Source organism: Lontra canadensis, unplaced genomic scaffold (genome assembly GCF_010015895.1).
Source record: "Lontra canadensis isolate GAN:19392208 unplaced genomic scaffold, GSC_riverotter_1.0 scaffold184, whole genome shotgun sequence".
Lineage (NCBI taxonomy): Eukaryota > Metazoa > Chordata > Mammalia > Carnivora > Mustelidae > Lontra > Lontra canadensis.
This window is the reverse complement of record NW_022631178.1, coordinates 36,204-55,441: the sequence shown is the minus strand read 5'-3', so window position 1 is coordinate 55,441 and position 19,238 is coordinate 36,204. Positions and strand designations below refer to the sequence as shown.

Sequence of the window (19,238 nt, the reverse complement as noted above, 5' to 3'; positions counted from 1 at the left end):
TCCACGGAGCCGTTCTGTCCCCTTGTCGAGATTCAGTCGGAAGTGAGACGGTGGGTTTGTTTCTGGGTTCTCAAGTCTGTCCTCTTGATTCGTCTGTCCCCTTCATGTCAGCACCACGCTGTTCTGATCCCTCTAGCTTTGTTGTACTTTCAAACCAGGAACTGTTCTACCTCAAGATTGTTTTGGCTTATCTGGGTCCCTTGACTTTTCCTATGAAGTTTGGGATCTGTTCGTCAGTTTCTGCATGGAAGCCAAGGGGGCTCTCCCCGCTGAGGCCTCTTCCTGGGGCTGCCCGGGCCGTGGGGCTCTGCGCTGTACGTGCTCCCAGGTGTCCAACTTTGCTTCTCTTCCTCCGCAGGCCTCCTCACTGGAAAGGCAGAGCCCTGGTGTGGCCTCCTGCCTCGCTCACAGCCTGTGCCCTGGGGAGCCCAGCCTGCAGACAGCAGCAGGTACCCTCCTTGCCCTTCCCCTCCCCCGCCCAGGGCCACCAGGGCCTCTGGGTGTGAGAGACTGCATCTCGCCCAGCTGGGCAGAGCCGGACACAGTGTGCTGGCTCCCAGAGTCCAAGGACGGGTGTGAGCCGAGCGGCTGGGGCTCTCCCCTCATCCTCTGGTGGCGGCAGGACAGCCTAGGAGAGGACCAGAGGGCCTCCGTCCTGGGGTGGCCTGCTGGCCTGGCGGGCACTTACCTTAGCCAAGGCAGGAAGATGGGGTTTTGGTGCTGGGTGGGTACTCTTCCCGGGTGCTCTGCACCCCCCACCGCAGCTGGCCCCTGGCAGCTACTCCTCCTCCCGTGTGTGGCCCCGGGTGGAGGGAGGAGGCCAGCCTTGGCCTTCACGGCTCCCTGGCCTGGGTGGACAGAGCCCTTGCCATTCCCTTTTGTCTTTGTTTTCCTTAACGGTGACTTACCGAAGACCAGAATGGAGAGAGAGACGAGCACATCCTGGTTCTTTTGGGAAAACCAATAATCTGGTCACGTCTGCCACCCATTGGCCCGTGCCGCGGCTTGTGGCTGTGGCTCTGCTGAGCAGGAGGGAGGATGGGCGCTTGTCGGGCCTTCTGTGTGTCCCCCGCACCCTGCTGCCCCTGCGGTGGTGCGCGGGCGTGCCCGTGTTCCCAGAGCTGGAGGCCCCGCCCGACGGGGAACCGGGGCGGCCTTCTGCGGTTTGGGCCTCGCTGCCCCAGAACTCGTCTCTGCCTGGTCTGTGGGCTCCTCTCCGCACTGCCATAGGGGTCTGTGGTGATGGAGACCGAGAGGCTCCCCACACGTCCCGCATGTGTGTGTGCGGTCAGCCGGCCGTGCTCTTCCCTCCGCGGCCCTGCTGTCCCTCCCTCATGACTGCGTGATGCTGACCAGTGTGCAGCACCCACATGGGCAGCCGTGCACACGCACCTCACGGACACACAGCCCTTCCCCTGTGTATGCGTGAGCACACGAGTGCCCACGGCCGCAGGCTGTGGGGCTTGGCCCTGGTGACAGCCTGGCCACTGGCGTGTCCACTCTCCGGCCGTCCCCTGGCCTGTGCGATGGTTGGGGCGCGTGGGGCGAGCAGCTCACGCCGGTGCCGTCTCCTCGCAGTGGTGTCCATGGGCTCTGCGGACCATCAGTTCAACCTCGTGGAGATCCTGTCCCAGAACTACGGCCTCCAGGAGCCGTGCGAGCCGGCCGCGGGAGACCCAGAGAAGCCTGAGGGGGAGCTGGAGAAGGACTTCATCGCCCAGGTACTCGGCTGAGCGGGTCCCTCTGCCCTCGTGTGGGTGGGGCCTCCTGGGCCAGACCCCGTTGCTGCCTTTGGTGGAACCAGTCCCCCAGCTGTTCAGATCTCACTGCCTCTGTGTCTGTTTGGGAAGCACGAGGCGCTGTGCTAGGAGCTGAGGTCATGGGGGGTCAGGCCAGACCCGGTCGTGCCCCTGGGGCTTTAGGGCTCTAGGCATTAAACCCACTGTTGTTTTTTGGCCTCAGAATCCTCTTTATGTTCTTAAAAATTCTTGAGGATTTCAAAGAGCTTCGTAAAGGTTATACAGTAAATGTAGTGTTGATAGAAATACCAGATGTTTATGAAAATGAAAAAAGAAATCGGGATGATTGGGCGGTGTGGTTGGTGACGTCTCTGAGTCTCGGTTTCGGCTCGGGTCCTGATCTCAGGGTCCTGGGATCCAGCCCCGCATCGGGCTCCCTGCTTAGCAGGGAGTCTGCTTCTCCCTCTGTTTCTGCCCCTCCTCCTGCTTTCTCTTTTTCTCTCTCTCTCAAATAAACAAATAAATCTTTAAAAAATAAAAAATAGCTTTTCTAAAATAAAAACAGGTTGGGGATGCCTGGGTGGTGTGGTCGGATTTGAGTGTCTGACTCTTGGTTTCAGCTCAGGTCCTGATCTCGTGGTGGGATCGAGTCCCATGTCGGGCTTTGCACTCAACGGGGAGTCTGCTTGGGATTCTCTCTCTCCCTCTCCCCCTCTCCCTTGTGTTCTCTCTCTCTGGAGTCAATGAACTATTGGGACTTCATCAAGATCGAAGGCTTTTGCACAGCAAAGGAAACAGTGGACAAAACCAAAAAAACCCCAACAGAATGGGAGAGGATATTTGCAAATGTTTTATCACATAAAGGGCGAGTATCCAAAATCTATAAAGAACTTACCAAACTCAACACCCAAAGAACAAATAATCCAATCAAGAAATGGGCAGAAGACATGAACAGACATTTCTGCAAAGAAGACATCCGATGGCCAACAGACACATGAGAAAGTGCTCCACGTCACTCGGCATCAGGGAAATACAAATCAAGAGCATGATGAGATCCCACCTCACACCGGTCAGAATGGCTAAAATTAACCAGTCAGGAAACGACAGGTGCTGGCGAGGATGCGGAGAAAGGGGAGCCCTCCTACACTGTTGGTGGGAATGCAAGCCGGTGCGGCCACTCTGGAAAACAGTGTGGAGGTTCCTCAAGAAGTTAAAAATAGAGGACCCGGCAATCGCACTATGGGGTATTTACCCCAAAGATTCAAATGTAGTGATCCGAAGGGGCCCGTGCACCTGAGTGTTCATAGCAGCGACGTCCACAACAGCCAAACTATGGAAAGAGCTGAGATGCTGTTCCGCAGATGAACGGATAAAGGAGATGTGGTCCACAGATACAGTGGAATACTATGCAGCCATCAAAACCCCCCAAATCTTGCCATTTGCGACGACGTGGATGGAACTAGAGGGTATTATGCAGGTGAAATAAGTCAATCAGAGAAAGATGGTTATCATATGATCTCACTTGTGTGGAGTTCAAGAAACAAAACAGTATCATAGGGGAAGCGAGGAAAAAATAAAAATCAGAGAGGGAGGCAAACCATGAGCGACTCTAACGCGAGGAAATGAACCGAGGGGTGGGGGGATGGGTTAGCCCAGTGACCGGCACCAAGGAGGCCCATGATGTGGTGGGCAGTGGGCGTTCTATGCAGCTGAGGAGTCGTTAAACTCGGCTTCTGAAACTAAAATGCACTGTATGTTAACTAAAGTGAATTTAAATTTAAAAAGTACTGAAGATGGAATAAATAAATAAATCTTTAAAAAAAGAAAACCCCAAAACAGGTTGGGGGGAGGAGTGGAATAGCTTTCTATTTCTGTAAATGCAGAAGCAGATGTGAGACCCCAGCTGCTGTCTTTAAGGCAGACACGTTCATCTGTTGTCCTTTTGGTTGAAGTGTGAATCTGGCCCTTCCTAGATGAGGGGAGATAGTCACCCACCTTCTCAGACAGGGTGGGTCCACGTCCAGTAAGTGGTGCGGTGGTTGCAGAGGGCTTTCTGCAACCGTGTCCTGTGAGCTTTCTGGATGTGGGTGCGTTGGAACCCAGTGGTGGTGAACTTGGGGTGGCTCTTCCCCCGTGTGATCCTGTTACCTCCTGCATGGGGAGAGGTCTGCCCCATACGGGCTCTCCAGCCTGCCCTTCTTGCAAACGTAAGCTCACGCTACAAAATCTAGGAAACCACTTGTTAGTACCGTGGATGGGGGGGCTTTAAACCACGTAGCTATGGAGGCCAGCAGTCCGCGTTCATGTCTGGCAGGGCTGTTTCTGATGAGGGCCCTCTTCTTGGCTTACACGTGGCTGCCTTCCCTCTGTGTCCTCACGTGGCGGAGAGTGAGCACAGTACGCTGTCCGGGGTCTCTTCAAGGACCAACCCTGCTGGATCAGAGGCCCATCCTCACATCCGATGGCACTAATTCTTCCTGCGAAGGTCTGTCTCCAGATACAGTCACATTGGGGTTAGTGGCTTAGCACGTGACTTCTCAGTTCATGGCGATGTCAGCACTGATTTCACCAAACGGGTCCCAAGCGCTGGGAGCTTTTTATTAGCAGTAATCACGGGGTCGTCCTGGTCTGGAGCCACGTATTGCTTGGTGCCACTCGTCCTATAACCAAAGACAGAAGTCTTCTCTTAGAAAAAAAAAAAAAAAACAATTTAAAAAGTTTAAAATGAATTTAAAACGTCTCAAAATTCACCAAAAACTAAAGCTAGCCACATATTAAGTACATCTCCTAGGTTTTCTTCAGATAGAATTTTAAAAAACTGATTAAAATCAGAAAAAGATAAATGCTGCGTCACTCATATGTGGAATTTAAGAAACAAAACAGATGAACATAGGGGAAGGGAAGGAAAAAGAAAGTCAGATGAAAGCAGGAGACAAACCATGAGAGACGCCCAACTCCAGGAAACGAGCAGGGCTGCTGGCAGGGAGGGCAGGGCGAGTGGACCGTGAGCGCTCGGTGTCCCGTGCAGCTGACGGAATCTGAATTCTGCCCTGAAACCAAGGCTACACTATGTGTTAACGGAGTTGATTTTAAATGAAAAAAAACCAAAACCTGATTAAGAAAGAATATAATTTCCAAGATAAAGGCAGAAACACTGCTGTCCTCTATCAGCTTAAACGATACTGCAGGTTTACCAAGCTCCTGGTGTCAGATCCAGATTTTCCAAAATTCAAGTTTTTTACTCAGAAGCCCGAGTTTTGCTGTTACAGGAGGCACAGGTGGTCGTCTGGAGGAGACGCCTGTGTGGGGCCAGACAGGAGGCCCGTTGCCCCCGCATCACCCCCTTCCAGCCCGTGTGTCCTGTGAGAGCGGGGCTGCTGCCCCGGGAACCCTCGGGCCCTCTGGGCCGTGGCTGGCACCCCCGAGTGCCCCCTTTGCTCACGTGGGAAAGGAGAATGGCGTCCGGGGAGCACATGAGTGAGATCCGGAGCGAGGCCCAGGGCCCCTGGGAGGAGGGGACGCCCACCTGGACTGTGGGGTGCTGCGCCCCGGGACTCGCTCTGTCAGCCCGTGTGCAAGCTGGAGAACTGGAATAATGCTGTCCGGTCCCCGGAGCGTTGCTGCGGAAGGGTCCCAGGCACCCGCTGGGATCCCTGGGCCCCCGTTCTCCCCCAGCAGAAGCACAGAGAGCAGGAGGCGTCAGGAACGTCCCCGTCAGTGGGGTCCTGTGAAGGTGGGAGGGGTGAGGATGTCGGGGGACTGACGGGGTCCCGCGGGGGAGGACACAGTGCGGCCGGACGGCACCAGCTCAGGAGAGGAAGGTGACGGTCATGCCCGTCCTCCTTCCCAGTGGGCTTCGTGGGTCCCCGGAGCCTCACCCGTGTCCGTGCCCTGTGGTGGGCCGCAGCCTCATTCGTCGTTCAGCTGGGCTGGGGGTGCTGGGGGGGCAGGCCCGCCACGTCTCTGTTTTGTCGGTGTGGCCAGACCACTCCCTGCTTATGCTGAGGGCTTCTTTTAACCCGACGTGGCTGTGGGGTTTTACCAGCTGTCCCTTTCCCGTTGGTCAGGACGTCGGTCACGTTTCCCTTCTGAAGGAGTGACGTCCCGCGTCATGCTGGCTTTGCAGACGTCTGGGGTTAAGCCTGGGCCGGACCCTGTGGAGTGGGGAGGCCTGCCCTGGACCCGCCCCTTGCGTCTGGGGACCGGGGGCACAGGGCAGGGCTCTTGGGGAGCAGGCGTCTGGTCCCTGCTTCTCCACGGGCCGGGGGTCTCTGGCTGCGGGACCGGAGTCTGGCTGGGGTGGCTGCTGGGACCTTGAGCAGCCCCTCCTGACGCAGCCCCGACCCCGCAGAGCAGTGACATGCCCCTGGATGAGCTGCTCGCCCTCTACGGCTACGAGGCCTCGGACCCCGTCTCGGAGCGGGAGAGCGAGGGCAGCGACACCGCCGCCAACCTCCCAGACATGACTCTGGACAAGGTGAGCGGACGGGGGCAGGGCTGGGAGGACAGGTCAGAGCGGCCTTGGGCTGGGGCCGGGGGGAGGCGTGGAGACCAGCGAGGAGGAGGAGGGGGCGGCTCTGCTCTCCGGGTCCCGACAGGGCAGGGCACAGTGGGGTGGGCTTCGTCCCCGGGGGGGAAGACCCCCTGCTCCGTGGGGAGAGCTGGGACTCTCGTTCCCAGCCCGCAAGGCTCGCAGGGGCCCCTCGCTGGCGCCCGGTGCCCGGCCTCTCTGTTGGCAGAGGGGAAGGATGGCCCAGGCACACGGGTGTCCGGAGGGGGCCCGTGGTGTCGGTCCCCGTGTTTGTGCCATTGCTCGCTGTGACTGCTTTCTGGGGGCTGTGGAAACAAGCCACGGCCGGTTTTCTGCTTTCTCGTTACAAGGAACAGATAGCGAGGGACCTGCTTTCCGGGGAAGAAGAGGCAGAGACACAGTCATCGGCTGACGACCTGACCCCGTCCGTGACCTCCCACGGGGCCTCCGACCTTTTTCCCGGCCAGAGCGGATGTAGGTGTCTCTCTGCCCTGCCCTTGGCCAGGCGGGGCTCAGGGGCTGCAGGCGGGAGGGGGCCCCGAGCTGGGCCCGTGTGCCCAGACGCGTTGGACCCTGAGGGCGCCCTGGCCTCAGTGGGCGCTCCCTGGGGCTTGCTGCCTCCCCCTGACCTGTGAGCAGAGCCATAGGGGTGGTGGCTGACCTGAGGAGGGGGCAGGTTGGTTCCTGACACTGCAAGTCTGTTGGATCCGGGGCAGCGCCTGGAGACCGTCCTCCCCTTGGCCCTGGCCGCCGGCGCCGCCTGCGTGGCTGGCCGCGGAAGGTGCCGTGGTTTAGGACCCGGTGGGGTGGCCCCTGCCGTGGGGTGGCCCCTGCCGTGGGGTGGCCTCCCGGGTCCCCAGTCCCGTGCCCGTTGCACAGTCCTCTCTGGCCAGGGGTGGGCCATGCTCTGTCTCAGGAAGGGCACAGTGCGGGGGTCGGGGAACGGAGAGCTGGGGGGAGGTAGGGAGATGCGCCAGGGCCCGCTAGCCTGGGTGGGCCACCCAGGACCACGGGCGCAGCTCAGCTGCTCTCCTCTCCTGGAAGCCGGCTTCCTGGCCAATGCAGACGAAGAGCGTGGCTCCCCCACGTCGTCCGACACGGAGGAGGACCCCCTTCCTGCCAACAAATGTAAGAAGGTGAGTGGCTCTGACCCCCGAGCTGGGCTGGGGACTTGGGACTTCCGCAGCAGCTGTGGCCCTGTGCTGCGGCCCGAGCTCCCGTCTTGCGGCCTTTGGGCTGGACCTCAGCAAACTGGGGTCCTCAGGCCTCACCCTCCCTTGCCCTGAGACTGGCCATACCAGATAGACACTGTCACACCCACCCATGTTCTCCTCTGCCTCTCATGCTCAGGACCCCAGGACTGGTCTGTGGGCAGATGGCACAGAGGAGCCCTGGGCTCTGGCGGCCACCCTGGGGCCCCCATCAGCCCAGACTCTCTCGGGCCTTTGCCTTCATAGGAGATCATGGTTGGGCCTCAGTTCCAAGCCGATCTCAGCAGCCTGCAGTTGGACCGCCATGGTGAGAAGTGTAAGTGGGGCCTGGTGGTTGTGGGAGACGGGGAGGAGGAGACACGAGAGCCCCATTAGCCAGGAAGGGACTGGCTGCCTGCCTCCTGGAGCATTTCCCAATCCTTGGAGGGAATCTGAGGGGCGGGAGGACCTGGCGGCATCCCCTCCCTGCTCCCTGTTCCTCAGCTCAGCTGTGTGGTCCTGCCACCAAGTGCAGCCAGCACCCCAGTCCCCTGTCCTCGGCTCCCCTTGCCCCCGGCTCCGTCCACCCCATCCTGCCCAAGCCCCTGTCCTCGCCTCTGCGGGCATGCTCACCTTTCCCCGCTCGGGTCTTGCCACATCTGGGCCTTGTCCCAGGTGTCCTTCAGAGATGGGTGTCCCCCTGCCGTGTGCTGTCCTTAGGGGGCTTGCATCCCCAACCTCATGTCCCCGCTGGAACGTGGAGCGAGGCCTGTTGTCCTTTGAGATAGGCACTGCCGTGTTTGCTTACAGGCGAAGAGACGGGGAGTGAGGTCACCTGGCCGTTGAGCCGAGTCTTGTCTTCTGGCCCCACAGGCCCTGCGGGCTGGGGCCGGCACCCGGGGCTCAGGAGTCTCCCAGGATGATTCAGCCACTGAGACTGGCAGTGAGGGGGGGCAGATGGAGGAGACGGGGCCTCTCAGCAGAGACGCGGAGGCCCTGGGCTGGAAGCTGGGACGTGGTCTTGGTGGCATGTGCTTGCTGGGCCGTAAGCGGTGGTGGGGGGAGGCAGGACGGGGCCGGTCAGCCGGGTCGTGGAACCGTGGGGTGAGTCTCTATGAATTGAGGACGTGTGACACCCTCCCCCAGAAAAGGGCAGCCGTGCACACTTCCTAGCCTCTTTCTCAGAGAGTCCTGAGCACGTGCAAACCTCCTTCTGGAGCCCCAGCCTCTGGGCCTCTGCCTCTTCCAGGGAATGGGCAGCCCTTGGTCCCGAGGTGTCCCTCTGCCCCCCAGCAGAGGTTAAATCCATCTGTGTGGCACATGGGTCTCGTGGCCGTGGCGTGCTGTGTCCTGGAGTGTCTGTTGTGCTGGTGGTTGGTCGCACGGGTGTTTCTGTGCGGCTCCGAGTGGTCCGCGCTCCTTCTGGGATGGGTGATGGGACTTGTGGCCCTGTGGGTGCACGTCCCACACGTGCTGCGGGGTCTGTAGCTGAGGAAGGGAGACTCGTTGTGGCTTTAACTGGCGAGTCTCTGGGACTAGGTTGACCAGCTGCTGCAGACGTCTGCTCGGGCCCCTGCTCCAGGCTCTTTCTGCAGCTTTAAGTGGAATCGCCTTTCTCCTCCTGATCTGTGTGTGTCCCTCTGGCGTTCTGGACACGAAGCCGCCATGGGCTGTGGGCACTGCTGTCTGGTCGTTAGCGTTTGCTCCGGCCGTGCCGTGTGTGTGGGCCGTGAGGGCGTCCTCGCAGAGACCGTTGCCGCCACCTTCCCCGCTGCGCGGGAAGCAGTGGCCTCGCTTGCACGTCGAGTGTGTGGTTGGGGCGCGGGTCAGGAGGCCTCCAGCCTGTGCTTTGCTCCGGCCCCGCGCCGAGTGGCCCGTCGCACGTGCGTATGTTGGGCTTCTGCCCGCTGGTCTCTCGTGGGACCTGGCTGTCCCCGCGCTGTCTTTGTCATCGTGAGTGGCGTTGGAGACGATGTCTGTCCTCCAGCCTCGCGCCTGGTCGTGCGTCCGTACAAGCCCCTCGTGAGCTTGTCGGTGGCTCGATTTCGATGAGGGCTGTGCCGAACCCCGAGGTTACTTGTGGGTCGTCCTTATGGGGACGCCGTCGACCCCTGCAGATCCCGCGTGCCGTTCCCCTCCTGAAACTGGCGGTGGTGTTTCTGCCGCAGGCCTGCACGCGCCTCATGGCCCGTCTGTGCTGGTGCGAACCATCTTCGGAAAAATGTCACGTCGGTCGGTTTCTCTTAGTAGAGATGCGGTTTGTTGTTGCGGTTGTCCTGTGCTCGTGAATTTGCTGATCTCGCTTTTCCACGTGGGTGCTCCGCAGGTCCTTTTGTGTTTTCCTACGTCTGTGACCGCGTGACTTGTGAACGATGGCTTTACGTCGTTTCTTTGCAGTCTTCCCGTCTTTGATCTCCTTTCCTGGCCGTGTCATGCTGGTGACACCCCCGGACGGAGCGAGAAGAGAGGAGAGACTGCATTGTCTCGTCCCGGACTTGGGGGACGTGTCTGTGTCCCACATAGTACGTCCTTGGCTGTAGGCTGCTCGGGGCGCCCTTTATTGGACGAGAGCGTTTCCTTCTGTTGGCGGTGGGCGGTTTGAGTGCTTCTCTGTGCTCTGGCGCTGGTTGTTTTCTTCTCCTTCCCCCTCGTGTTGATGGGCTTTCAGATCCTAAACCAGCCCTGGGTTCTGGAGCGGACGACGCTACCTGGGCACGAAGTGCCGTCATCGGTGGTCCGGGTGTCCTCCTTCTCTGCCAACGTGGGAACCAGGAGGGCCCCCCGGGGGTGCCCTGGCAGGCGCTTCTGACACAGCTGTCCCCGGGGGAGCGGGAGAGCCCCAGCCGTGCCCGTGACGTGACCCCGGCCCTCCCTGTCCGCAGTCTATGAGAATGATGACCAGCTTCTCTGGGACCCCAACGTCCTTCCTGAGAGGGAGGTGGAGGAGTTCCTGTACCGGGCGGTGAAACGGAGGTGGCACGAGATGGCGGGGTCGCAGCTCCCAGAGGGAGAAGCTGTGAAGGACAGTGAGCAGGTGGGGCTGTCACCCAGGTGCGCAGCACCAGAGCGTCCCAGGTTGAAGGGCAACGGCTCACATGTCTGCGGGGACCGTGCAGGGGCAGGAGGGGAGGGGGTCAGGCACGAAGGGGCACGGGGAATGCAGGGCCACCCCAGGAGGGCGGTGGGGAGGACTGCCATGAAGGTCCTGCCCAGTGTGGTCATGTGATGGTGGCAAATGCAGATGAGAAATCCTCATTATGGGGGAAATGATGGTATGAGCACCCCAGTGTCCCCACCCCTGAGACTGGTGTGAACCCTCCCGACATTGCCGCCCCCGAGAGTGGTATGAACCCTCCTGATGTCCCAGCCCAACAGTGGTGTGAACCCTCTTGACCTCCTCGCCCCTGGGAATGGTGTGAACCCTCCCGACGTCCTTACCCCTGAGACTGGTGTGAACCCTCCTGACATCTCCACCCCTGAGAGTGGTGTGAACCCTCTTGATGTCCTCACCTGAGATTGGTGTGAACCCTCCTGGCATCCCTGCCTGACAGTGGTGTGAACCCTAACCCGACATCCCCACCCTGGGACTTGTGTGAACCCTCCCGCCGTCCTTACTCCTGACGCTGTTGTGAACCCTCCGGATGTCCTCACCTTGAGAGTGGTGTGAACCCTCCCATCGCCCCAGCCTGACAGTGGTGTGAACCTTCCCGATGTCCCCGTCCCTAAGATTGGCTGGAACGCCCCCATCCCCGCCCCTGTAGTGTGACCACCCTGTGACATCCCTGTCCCCGGAGGGTGCTGTGACTGCCCCCTGGTGTCCCTGCCCCACAGGGTGGTGTGAACACCTCTGGCTGTTTTTCTGGGGTGGGTGGGGTGGGTGGGGTGAGGTGGACAGGCGGGAAGTCTGTGGCTTCTCCTCAGGCGCTCTATGAGCTGGTGAAATGCAATTTCAACGCAGAGGAGGCCCTGCGGAGATTGCGGTTCAACGTGAAGGTGATCCGAGGTGAGCGTGTGGCCGCGGCCCTCCCTGCCCTTCGCTGTCACCGCGTTCCGGCTGCCGCTGACGCCCCGGTGCCCTGCCTCTGCTTGCAGATGGGTTCTGTGCTTGGAGCGAGGAGGAGTGCAGGAACTTCGAGCATGGCTTCCGAGTGCACGGGAAGAACTTCCACCTGATCCAGGCCAACAAGGTGCGGACACTGCCCACCCTCCTCCCGCCAGGTCTCCCAGGGGCGCTCTGGGGCTGGGCGGGGTTCAGGAGACCAGGCACCCGTCACCCCCCACCGTGGGTGCAGCTCACCTTGCCGGCCTCAGGGCAGGCTCCCCGGAGCTGTGGCTGAGCCCCAGTGCCCACCTCTACTCTCCCCATGCCCTTGGATGTCTTGTTCTGGTCTCTGCTGATGCCTGCTGGGCTACCTTCCCGTCCCCAAAACAAGGGCTCCAGATACTGCTTTGGGGGTGAATGTCAGTAGTCTTTTCTGTTTGAGGTCCTTTGGCCTGGCCTTGCCATCTCCTCGGTGCGGGGCCTAGGGCCCATGCCGCAGGGCTGACCCCTTAACTGTGACCCTACTCGCAGCCCCCGATCTCCTGATTTCCTCCAAGGACATGGTCCTTCTGCCATCTGCCGCAGACTGATGACAGGGGGCGCTGCTGACCGCAGGTTCTCCTGCCTTACCCTAGACCTGGGTCACCGTTGGCATCTGCACGTCCCATGGTGAGGCCGTTTGCCTGTGGCTCCGTGCATGATGCCCAGAGCCCTGGCCCCTCAGCTGTGCGGTATGGGACGTGTGCCTGGCGTGTTCCTGTGGCTCTGTCTCAGTTTCTCTCTGTCCCTCTCCCTGGGGCTCCCCCACCACACCTCTCCTCTCATTCTGTCATCCTGTCCTGGGGTCCGTCGCCCGGGCTCCTTCTCACAGCTCCCGGCAGTGTAGGGAGTTGGGAAGGCCCTGGCAGAAAGCGGGCTCACGTGTGGGCCTCAGTGCCTTCTCTCAGGAGCTTGGGGGTGATGGAGGGGCCTGCTTGGGGCTGCTGTGGGGACAGATCATGCTCAGCAGTCTGGGCCCAGCGCGGCATTGGCTCTGTGCCTCGTGGCCTTACGTGGTTCCCTGCGTGCTGTTTCCGCCACGGCCCTGGCCACTTCTGTGTCATTGGCACAATGCCTTTGTTCCCTTTGTGCCCACCCACCCTGGTGATGGCTGTGGCCTCCCTGTCCATGCATTTCAGGCTCTGCTGGAGCCAGCCCCGGGGAGACCACAGAGGACTGGACTGGCAGGACACGTGTGTTGAGGGGGCTCACTGAGCAGATAGATCATATGTGGGCCTTGTTCCTGCTGTGCTGCAGGCCCTCCCTGGGCCCCAGCGTCCTGTCCCTCATTCTGGCAAACAGTGCGGGGACTCCAGTGCCGTTGCCGGCCAGGTGGGGGGGATCCTCCAAAGTGGGAAGATGCCCCGAATCATTAGATTTCTACGAGTTTCTTCTGATTGAAGTGGGGTTGGCACACAGGTCCCGTTCGTGTCAGACCTGCATCAGGTGTGCGGGGTCGGGCTGGATGGCTCCCGGTGTCAGCAGGCAGCACGATGGGTGTGGTCACCCTCTGTGGCGTGCGACACTGTCACAGAGTCACCGAGTGTGTTCCCTGTGGTGGTCATTGGGTCTCCGTGATTTATATTCTGCCCTAAGAGGTTTGGCATGTGGGGTCCGGCTGCACGCTGGGCACGTGTTTGTGGCCACTTTTCCAGGGTACTTCACGCATGAGGAGTTTTTTTGGTTTTCTGTGTCATGTAAATATGATCTTGAGTTGGGTTCCCAAAAGCATAGTGTGTCCTCTCATGGCTTGTTCGCCCGCGTGAGCAGCTCTCCCGCAGACTGTCAGTGCGAAGCGTGGGCTCACACGCTGTCCCCTCTGGGCAGGGGGGCTGTCCTGGGGTCTGCACCGGGGTTGTCTCTCCCCGTCTGCTGCCTGTGAGGGGCGGGGTGATGCCGCTGTCTCCGGGACCTTGTGGTCAGGGGCAAGGAGGGTGGATACCGGACACTTGGGCCTGAAGTGAAGGACAGGGTGCCAGGTCCACGCCAGTAGGTGGGGGGGTCTCTGAGACAGGTGCCGTCCTGCTTTAGGTGAGGGGATGTGCCTCGGGCGGGTTGGAAGCCGGTGGCGGGGGCTGTAGGCGGAGTCTTGACTTGACCAAGCGCGGTGGTGCTGGGACCATCCCCACTTGTCTGGAGGTGACGCATCTCCTGTCCCGCAGGTGCGCACACGGTCTGTGGGGGAGTGTGTGGAGTACTACTACCTGTGGAAGAAGTCGGAGCGCTACGACTACTTCTCCCAGCAGACGCGGCTGGGCCGGAGGAAATACGGCCCGTCGGGAGCCACGTGCGTGCGGCAGGCTCCCAGGGCCCTGGGGTGGGGAGGGTGGGGAGGTTGGGCGTCCCGGGCAGGTGTCTCCCCTTCACATCGCGCTCTCCCCACAGGGACGCAGAGCAGGACCTGGACAGCAGTGACCCTGATGGCACTGGCCGCCCCCGCTCCTCACCACCCCTGGCCCCTGCAGCTGACGGCCTGGGCTCCGAGCAGGACCCCTTGGCACGGATGCACACAGGTGAGAATGTGGGGCAGGTCCCTGCCTGTGGGGGTGTCCTCTTCTCCTTGGTACCCTCATCTGGGCCCCTGGGCTCTACCCCAGAGAGTGGTCCATGCGGTGTCGTACGTGAGTGGCCACGGGGACTTGCTGGCTTATTGTGTGGCAGGGTACTTACTACATGTGACCTGTGGCCCTGGGTGCCACGTGGGAGGGCACGGGGGTGTCAGAGGCTCCCTGGCATCTGGGTTCAGGGCCACATAGGAGCAAGACAGGGCCGGCTCGGCACTGGAGTTTGTGCCCATGAGCATGGAGGTAAGCCTCAGGACTGCAGCTCTGAGTCTGCCGCGCGCTGGGGTTTCGATTGTGCCAGAACCTGGTCAGTTCAGTGGTTTGCTTAAAGGGGGCCACACCTGCCTACTTGTGGCTTTGCGTATCGCACGTGCGTGCAGAAGCGTCTGACGTCTCACTCACATTCACGTGCGTTTTGCCTTCAAGCTTCCCTTACTCTGTTTTGTTTGAATTTCTTTGAACCCTGCTGTGTTCTGGTCACGATACCCTCCCAGTTCGGGGCCGGTAGCCTAGGCGCACTGTGTCTGTATGACGGGTTTCTTCGGTGTGTGTGTGACGCCTGGTGATGGCACCTCCGTGTGGAGGGTCCTCAGGCTTGGCCGGACCCGTAGAGGTCGGGTCGGAGCCCGGTGCCGGTGGCAGCCTGAAGGCATGAGTGTGATTTTAGCCGGGCACGCTTCAGTTGGGAAGGCTGGGTCCCCGGGGAGCTGGCGTGGGTGCTCTGAGGGTCCAGCCTCAGCTGTGTTCTCCTCGCAGAGCTGCTCAGTGTGGCCAGCGAGGCCAGCAGTGTCGGTGAGCCTGGGGAGAGTTCCGACAGCCTCCTGCCCTCGGATCCGGGGCCTTGTCCGTTCCAGCAGCTGGATGCGCCCCCAGCCGTGCCCCTGCCCAGGCGGCCCCCTGGCCTGGTGGAGCCAGCCTTCTACCCCCCGGCCACAGCGCCTCCGGAGCCCGGCAGCAGCCCGAGACTGGCTGTGGACTTGGCCCTGCCTGGGGCCCTCCCTGAGGAGCTGCCCCTCATCGCCAGCCGCGTGGATGTGAACGGAGAGGCCGAGGAGGTCGTCGCTCCCGCCCAGGTGGCCTTGTCTGTCACCGAGTTTGGACTCATCGGCATTGGGGATGTGAATCCCTTCCTGGCCGCCCACCCAGCGTGCCCAGGCCCCGGGCTGCACTCGGAGCCCCTGTCACAGTGAGTGCGGCCCCTGCCCTGGGTCCCCCTGCCGCGGGTCCCCCTCAGCCTCGGGCTGCTCTGTGGAGAGGGAGGGCTGTGCCCCGAGGACGGCTTGGCCACATGCAGCATCCTCGGTTGGTTTCTTTACTTTTATTTTCTACTTTTAATTTGGCTTATTTATTTTTTTGACTAGGTAATACATTCATATGGTTCAAAATCCAAAAAGGTACAAGTGGGGCCAGTGCCAGGCTCCTCCCACCCCTGTCCCCACCACCAGCCCTCCCCAGGCGCCCAGGACAGTGCTGCCTCCGGGGAGCTTGTCCACCAGCACTAGTGAAAACATGGTCTGCTGGGGGGGCGAGGTCGGGAGCCACGGTTTCAGCCTCCGGCACCCAGGCTGTGCCGTCCGTGGGACCGCACTGACCCTTTCTCGGTCTCTCCCCCTGCAGCTGTAACGTGATGACCTGTTGATCCCTGGCCGCAGGCGGGCGTGCGTGGCCCGGACTGGACGTGGGGCCGCCGCGGGGCCTGCCTCCGCCAGTCTTCCCGACCCTTCCCCTCCTCGTGGGCCTCGGGTAGCTCCTCCTCTGCTCCAGAACGCAGCAAGGACATGGCGCGCGGCGGCCGGGCCTGCCCTGCCCTCACACACAGCCTGGTGCCCTCGGTGCCCGGCCCCACTGTCCGTGCTGTCCAGGCTGCTGCCCCCGGCGCAGTACCCGGTGGGCGGCCAGAGGTGGAGGGCCCGGCCCCATGTAGCCAGCAGAGGTGAGGACGGTGTCCCTGCTCCCTCAGGGAGGTGGGGAGATGGGGCAGGGTGCTGCCCCCACCAGCAGCCTCCGCCCGGGCGCCCTCAGCACTCCGCTTGACTCCATCTCCCTGCCCCTGGCGGGGTCATGGGCTGCCCCAGCCCGGGGGTCGTGGGCAGCTGCTACTCCGTGCCAAACCCCGTGGGGCACAGAGCCATATACCTCGACGTCGGCCACGCCCGCCCTCGACCTCCACCCTGCTCTCCACTTCAGGAAACGCCGCACTTTACGCCCCGCCCTCTGCCCCCCCTCCGCCCGCCTCCCTCTCCCCAGCCCGGAGCAGCCTCAGGTGTGGGGTCGAGGAGACAGGTGACCTCCACCCCCCTTGGTACCAAGGCACCGTTGCCTGCAGCCCCGAGCGGCTGGCTCCAGCCCGTTCCCCTGACCCTGTGGGTCGTTCTTCTGTTGAAGCTCCCCAGCACGATGGTTTGGGGCCCTGGTCCTTCTCTTTCCCAGCTTCCCCCATTTTATTTATGTTTCTGTTTACAAATTGGAGTGGGGTCCTCCACGGGGCCAGGGCAGCGCTCCCCAACCCCGGTGTCGCCAGGAGAGGGTTTTGGATCGAGCGCATCTGCAGTCGGCCTCGACCTTCCCTCACCCCACCAAGGACCACACTGTGAAGTGAGAACTGCCTTGAATCCCTTGCTGTTTTATTTATTAAACTTGATTTGAAACCCATGGGTGCCTCGTGGTAGATGGGGGGGACAGGGTGTGAGGAGGTGCTGGGGGCTCGTCACTTGGTGGACCCTGTGATCTGGGCTGAGTTGTGGCCGAGATGGCACAGGGCTGTAGGGGGCTGGTCATGATGCTGCTTTGATGTGAGGTGGGCCAAGCCACAGCCAGTGCAGGGGTGGGGAGAGCCTTGGGTCCCATGGAGGAGGCCCAGGATAGAGGCTCCCACTGCCTGCGGCCCCTCCAGCACTCGCCGGCGTCCGTGGTCCGGATTTCGGCCACTCAACACGAGCATGGTGGGAGCTCTTCTGTGGCCGTGGCTTTTGAAGATGGCTGTGTGCGCCTGGTGCTCGCTTCTCCTCGGGGCTGTGGGGCCACGGCCGAGCTGGTCTGTCCCTGGATGGCTCCATGGCCGCCGTGTTCCTGCTCTGCCGGCCGGAGAAGGCCCCGCTCCTGCACGTGTTGTTTGTCTTAGGGTGGCTGGATTGAGGACTCCTGGTTGATGTTTGGTCCTGTGTCTGTTGTGTTTGCGGGGGGCAGGGCGGGTCTGTCCCCAAGGGTAGGCAGGTTGGCACGGATCCCCTTGTTCCTTTCCTGAGCCTGGGGCATCCTGGCTGCCATTGTCCCAATGTCTCTGCTGCCCCTAGTGTCCAGCTGCCCAAGGGGATGCCAGCCTGACGTGCGCCCGTCCCCCACGTTCTCTTACTCACTGCTGGTATATTTTGGTTCTAGTACGTGTACTTGGCTTTTTCCATTTCTCTACTGAAATTCTTCATTTTCCACTTTTTCCTGTAGACACTTTACCTGAATCTTTGTTCTTTTTGCCTGGGGGTCATTTCTGGATACTCCTCTTAACTGTTGCTTCTGGATGGTGGGTCCCCCTTTCTCTGGTTTTGCTGGTTGCCGTAAACGAGTCATTTTCCTCGTGTTGATGCGCACACACGAGGGCCCCGGCCGGGCTGTCCCGTGACTGGCTGCTGTGACAGTTGGCTTCTAGCTTCCTCGTGCTGAGATGGCAGCTGTGGCACCGGAAGCTGCAGCTCGCCTGTGCCCTCCCCAGGAAGCACGGGTCTTTCCAGCAGCTCCAGTGGGAGCCCTGGAGTGAGACTCGTGCCTGGGACTGAACGAGTGACCAGCCAGGCCTGGGTCAGCTGCCCACCTGCAGGTGCAGAACCTGCCTCCCTGGGAGGGGACGGGCTGCCAGGGACGAGAGCCGGGAGCGTGGGAGCGCGGAGGCCTGGGGCCGTGTGGGCAGATGCTGGGAGGCATGTTTGGGAAGAAGAAGGAGCGGAGTTGTGCTTGAGGGAGACTGACTGGGGCTGGACATGGCGGGGTGGGGGCGCCGTAGGGGAGCCCTCGCTGCGAGGACTGGCCTGTAAAGGAGTAAGTAGCTCATGTTCTCTGGCTGTGACTCCGGGCCCAAGCTGGCCTGGAGGGTCCCCGGCGCAGGCTGTGGGTGCTCAGCCATTCTTCAGTCACTAGGCCGTGTCACTGCCTGGTATCTGCCGGGTGCTGGCCCTGCCCCTGGAGCTCAGGGCTGGGGAGGGGGATGATAAGCAGACACAGAAATGGTGCTGGAACTCAGAGGAGGTGGTGGACACGGGGGTGTGGGGCAGGGGGAGGACTGTGTCCGAGGTGGCAGCTCAGCCCGAGATCCAGATTCGCCGATGCTGGCTTCTGACTCCAAGGTGACCCCAGGTGCCTGCTGCACCGTCTCCTGTTCCGTTAACCCTCCAGGTGCTTCCTAGGGAGTTGGGCTCCTGGTTGGGCAGGTCAGTCCCATCTCAGGGCCTAGGTGCGTTCCGTGCCTGTGACGCACACAGCCAGGCTGAGGCGGTGTCCATGCAGATGTCAGAGCCCCCCAGGGGTGCAGGCTCGACCCCAGGGGCAAAGCCCCAAGTCTGGGAGAGCTCCCGTTGCGGCCTCTCTGAGCCACGAGAGCATACTTTCAAGTAATCTCTGCACCCAACACAGGGCTCAAACTTAGCCCCCGGAGAAGCACAGAGAGGCCGGGAGCGGTGCCCTCGGGGCACCTGCTCTGTGCCAGGCACCCTTCTGCCCACCTCCCAGGCATCTCTCCCTTATCCCCATGGCACTTCAGGACACCCGGGGGCCCATCACTTTGATGAGAGCTGACCACCTGAGCTCCACTCCCTGGGGGGTCACCAGGCACCCAGGACTTGGCTCCGTCTCTAGGGGACACAGATGAGTCCCTGGGATCCAGCTGGGGCCTCATTCTGCCACCTGCAGGTCGGGGAGGAGCTGTCCACGTCCGGCTCCCAGCCCGGGTTCTGTCCCTCAAGCAGGCCTCACTGGCGTCGGGTTCTCTCTGTAAAGGGTTAAAGCAGATTCCAAGTATGAGGACTCCTTGCATGGGGAGGCCCCCAGCTAGCAGGGATGGGATCCCTGACCCCGATCCTAACCTTAATCCTAATCCTTGCTGCCCTCATTAGATTTTAATCCTGACTCTGCCCAGGTGTTTTAAGG

General features: G+C 61.2%; 1 protein-coding gene across 1 annotated transcript; it reads left to right on the top strand.

The window, feature by feature from the left end:
* MIER2 (MIER family member 2) lies at positions 1–16,321 on the top strand. The gene is made up of 14 exons (XM_032847011.1): positions 1–50; positions 359–449; positions 1,579–1,721; positions 6,091–6,216; positions 6,621–6,744; positions 7,315–7,406; positions 7,728–7,797; positions 10,343–10,494; positions 11,382–11,463; positions 11,553–11,647; positions 13,704–13,828; positions 13,927–14,054; positions 14,862–15,291; positions 15,723–16,321. Exons 3-14 carry the CDS (start codon positions 1,587–1,589, stop codon positions 15,742–15,744), a joined length of 1,581 nt encoding a protein of 526 aa, XP_032702902.1. The 5' UTR covers positions 1–50; positions 359–449; positions 1,579–1,586; the 3' UTR covers positions 15,745–16,321.
* The last annotated feature ends 2,917 nt before the right edge of the window (positions 16,322–19,238 follow it).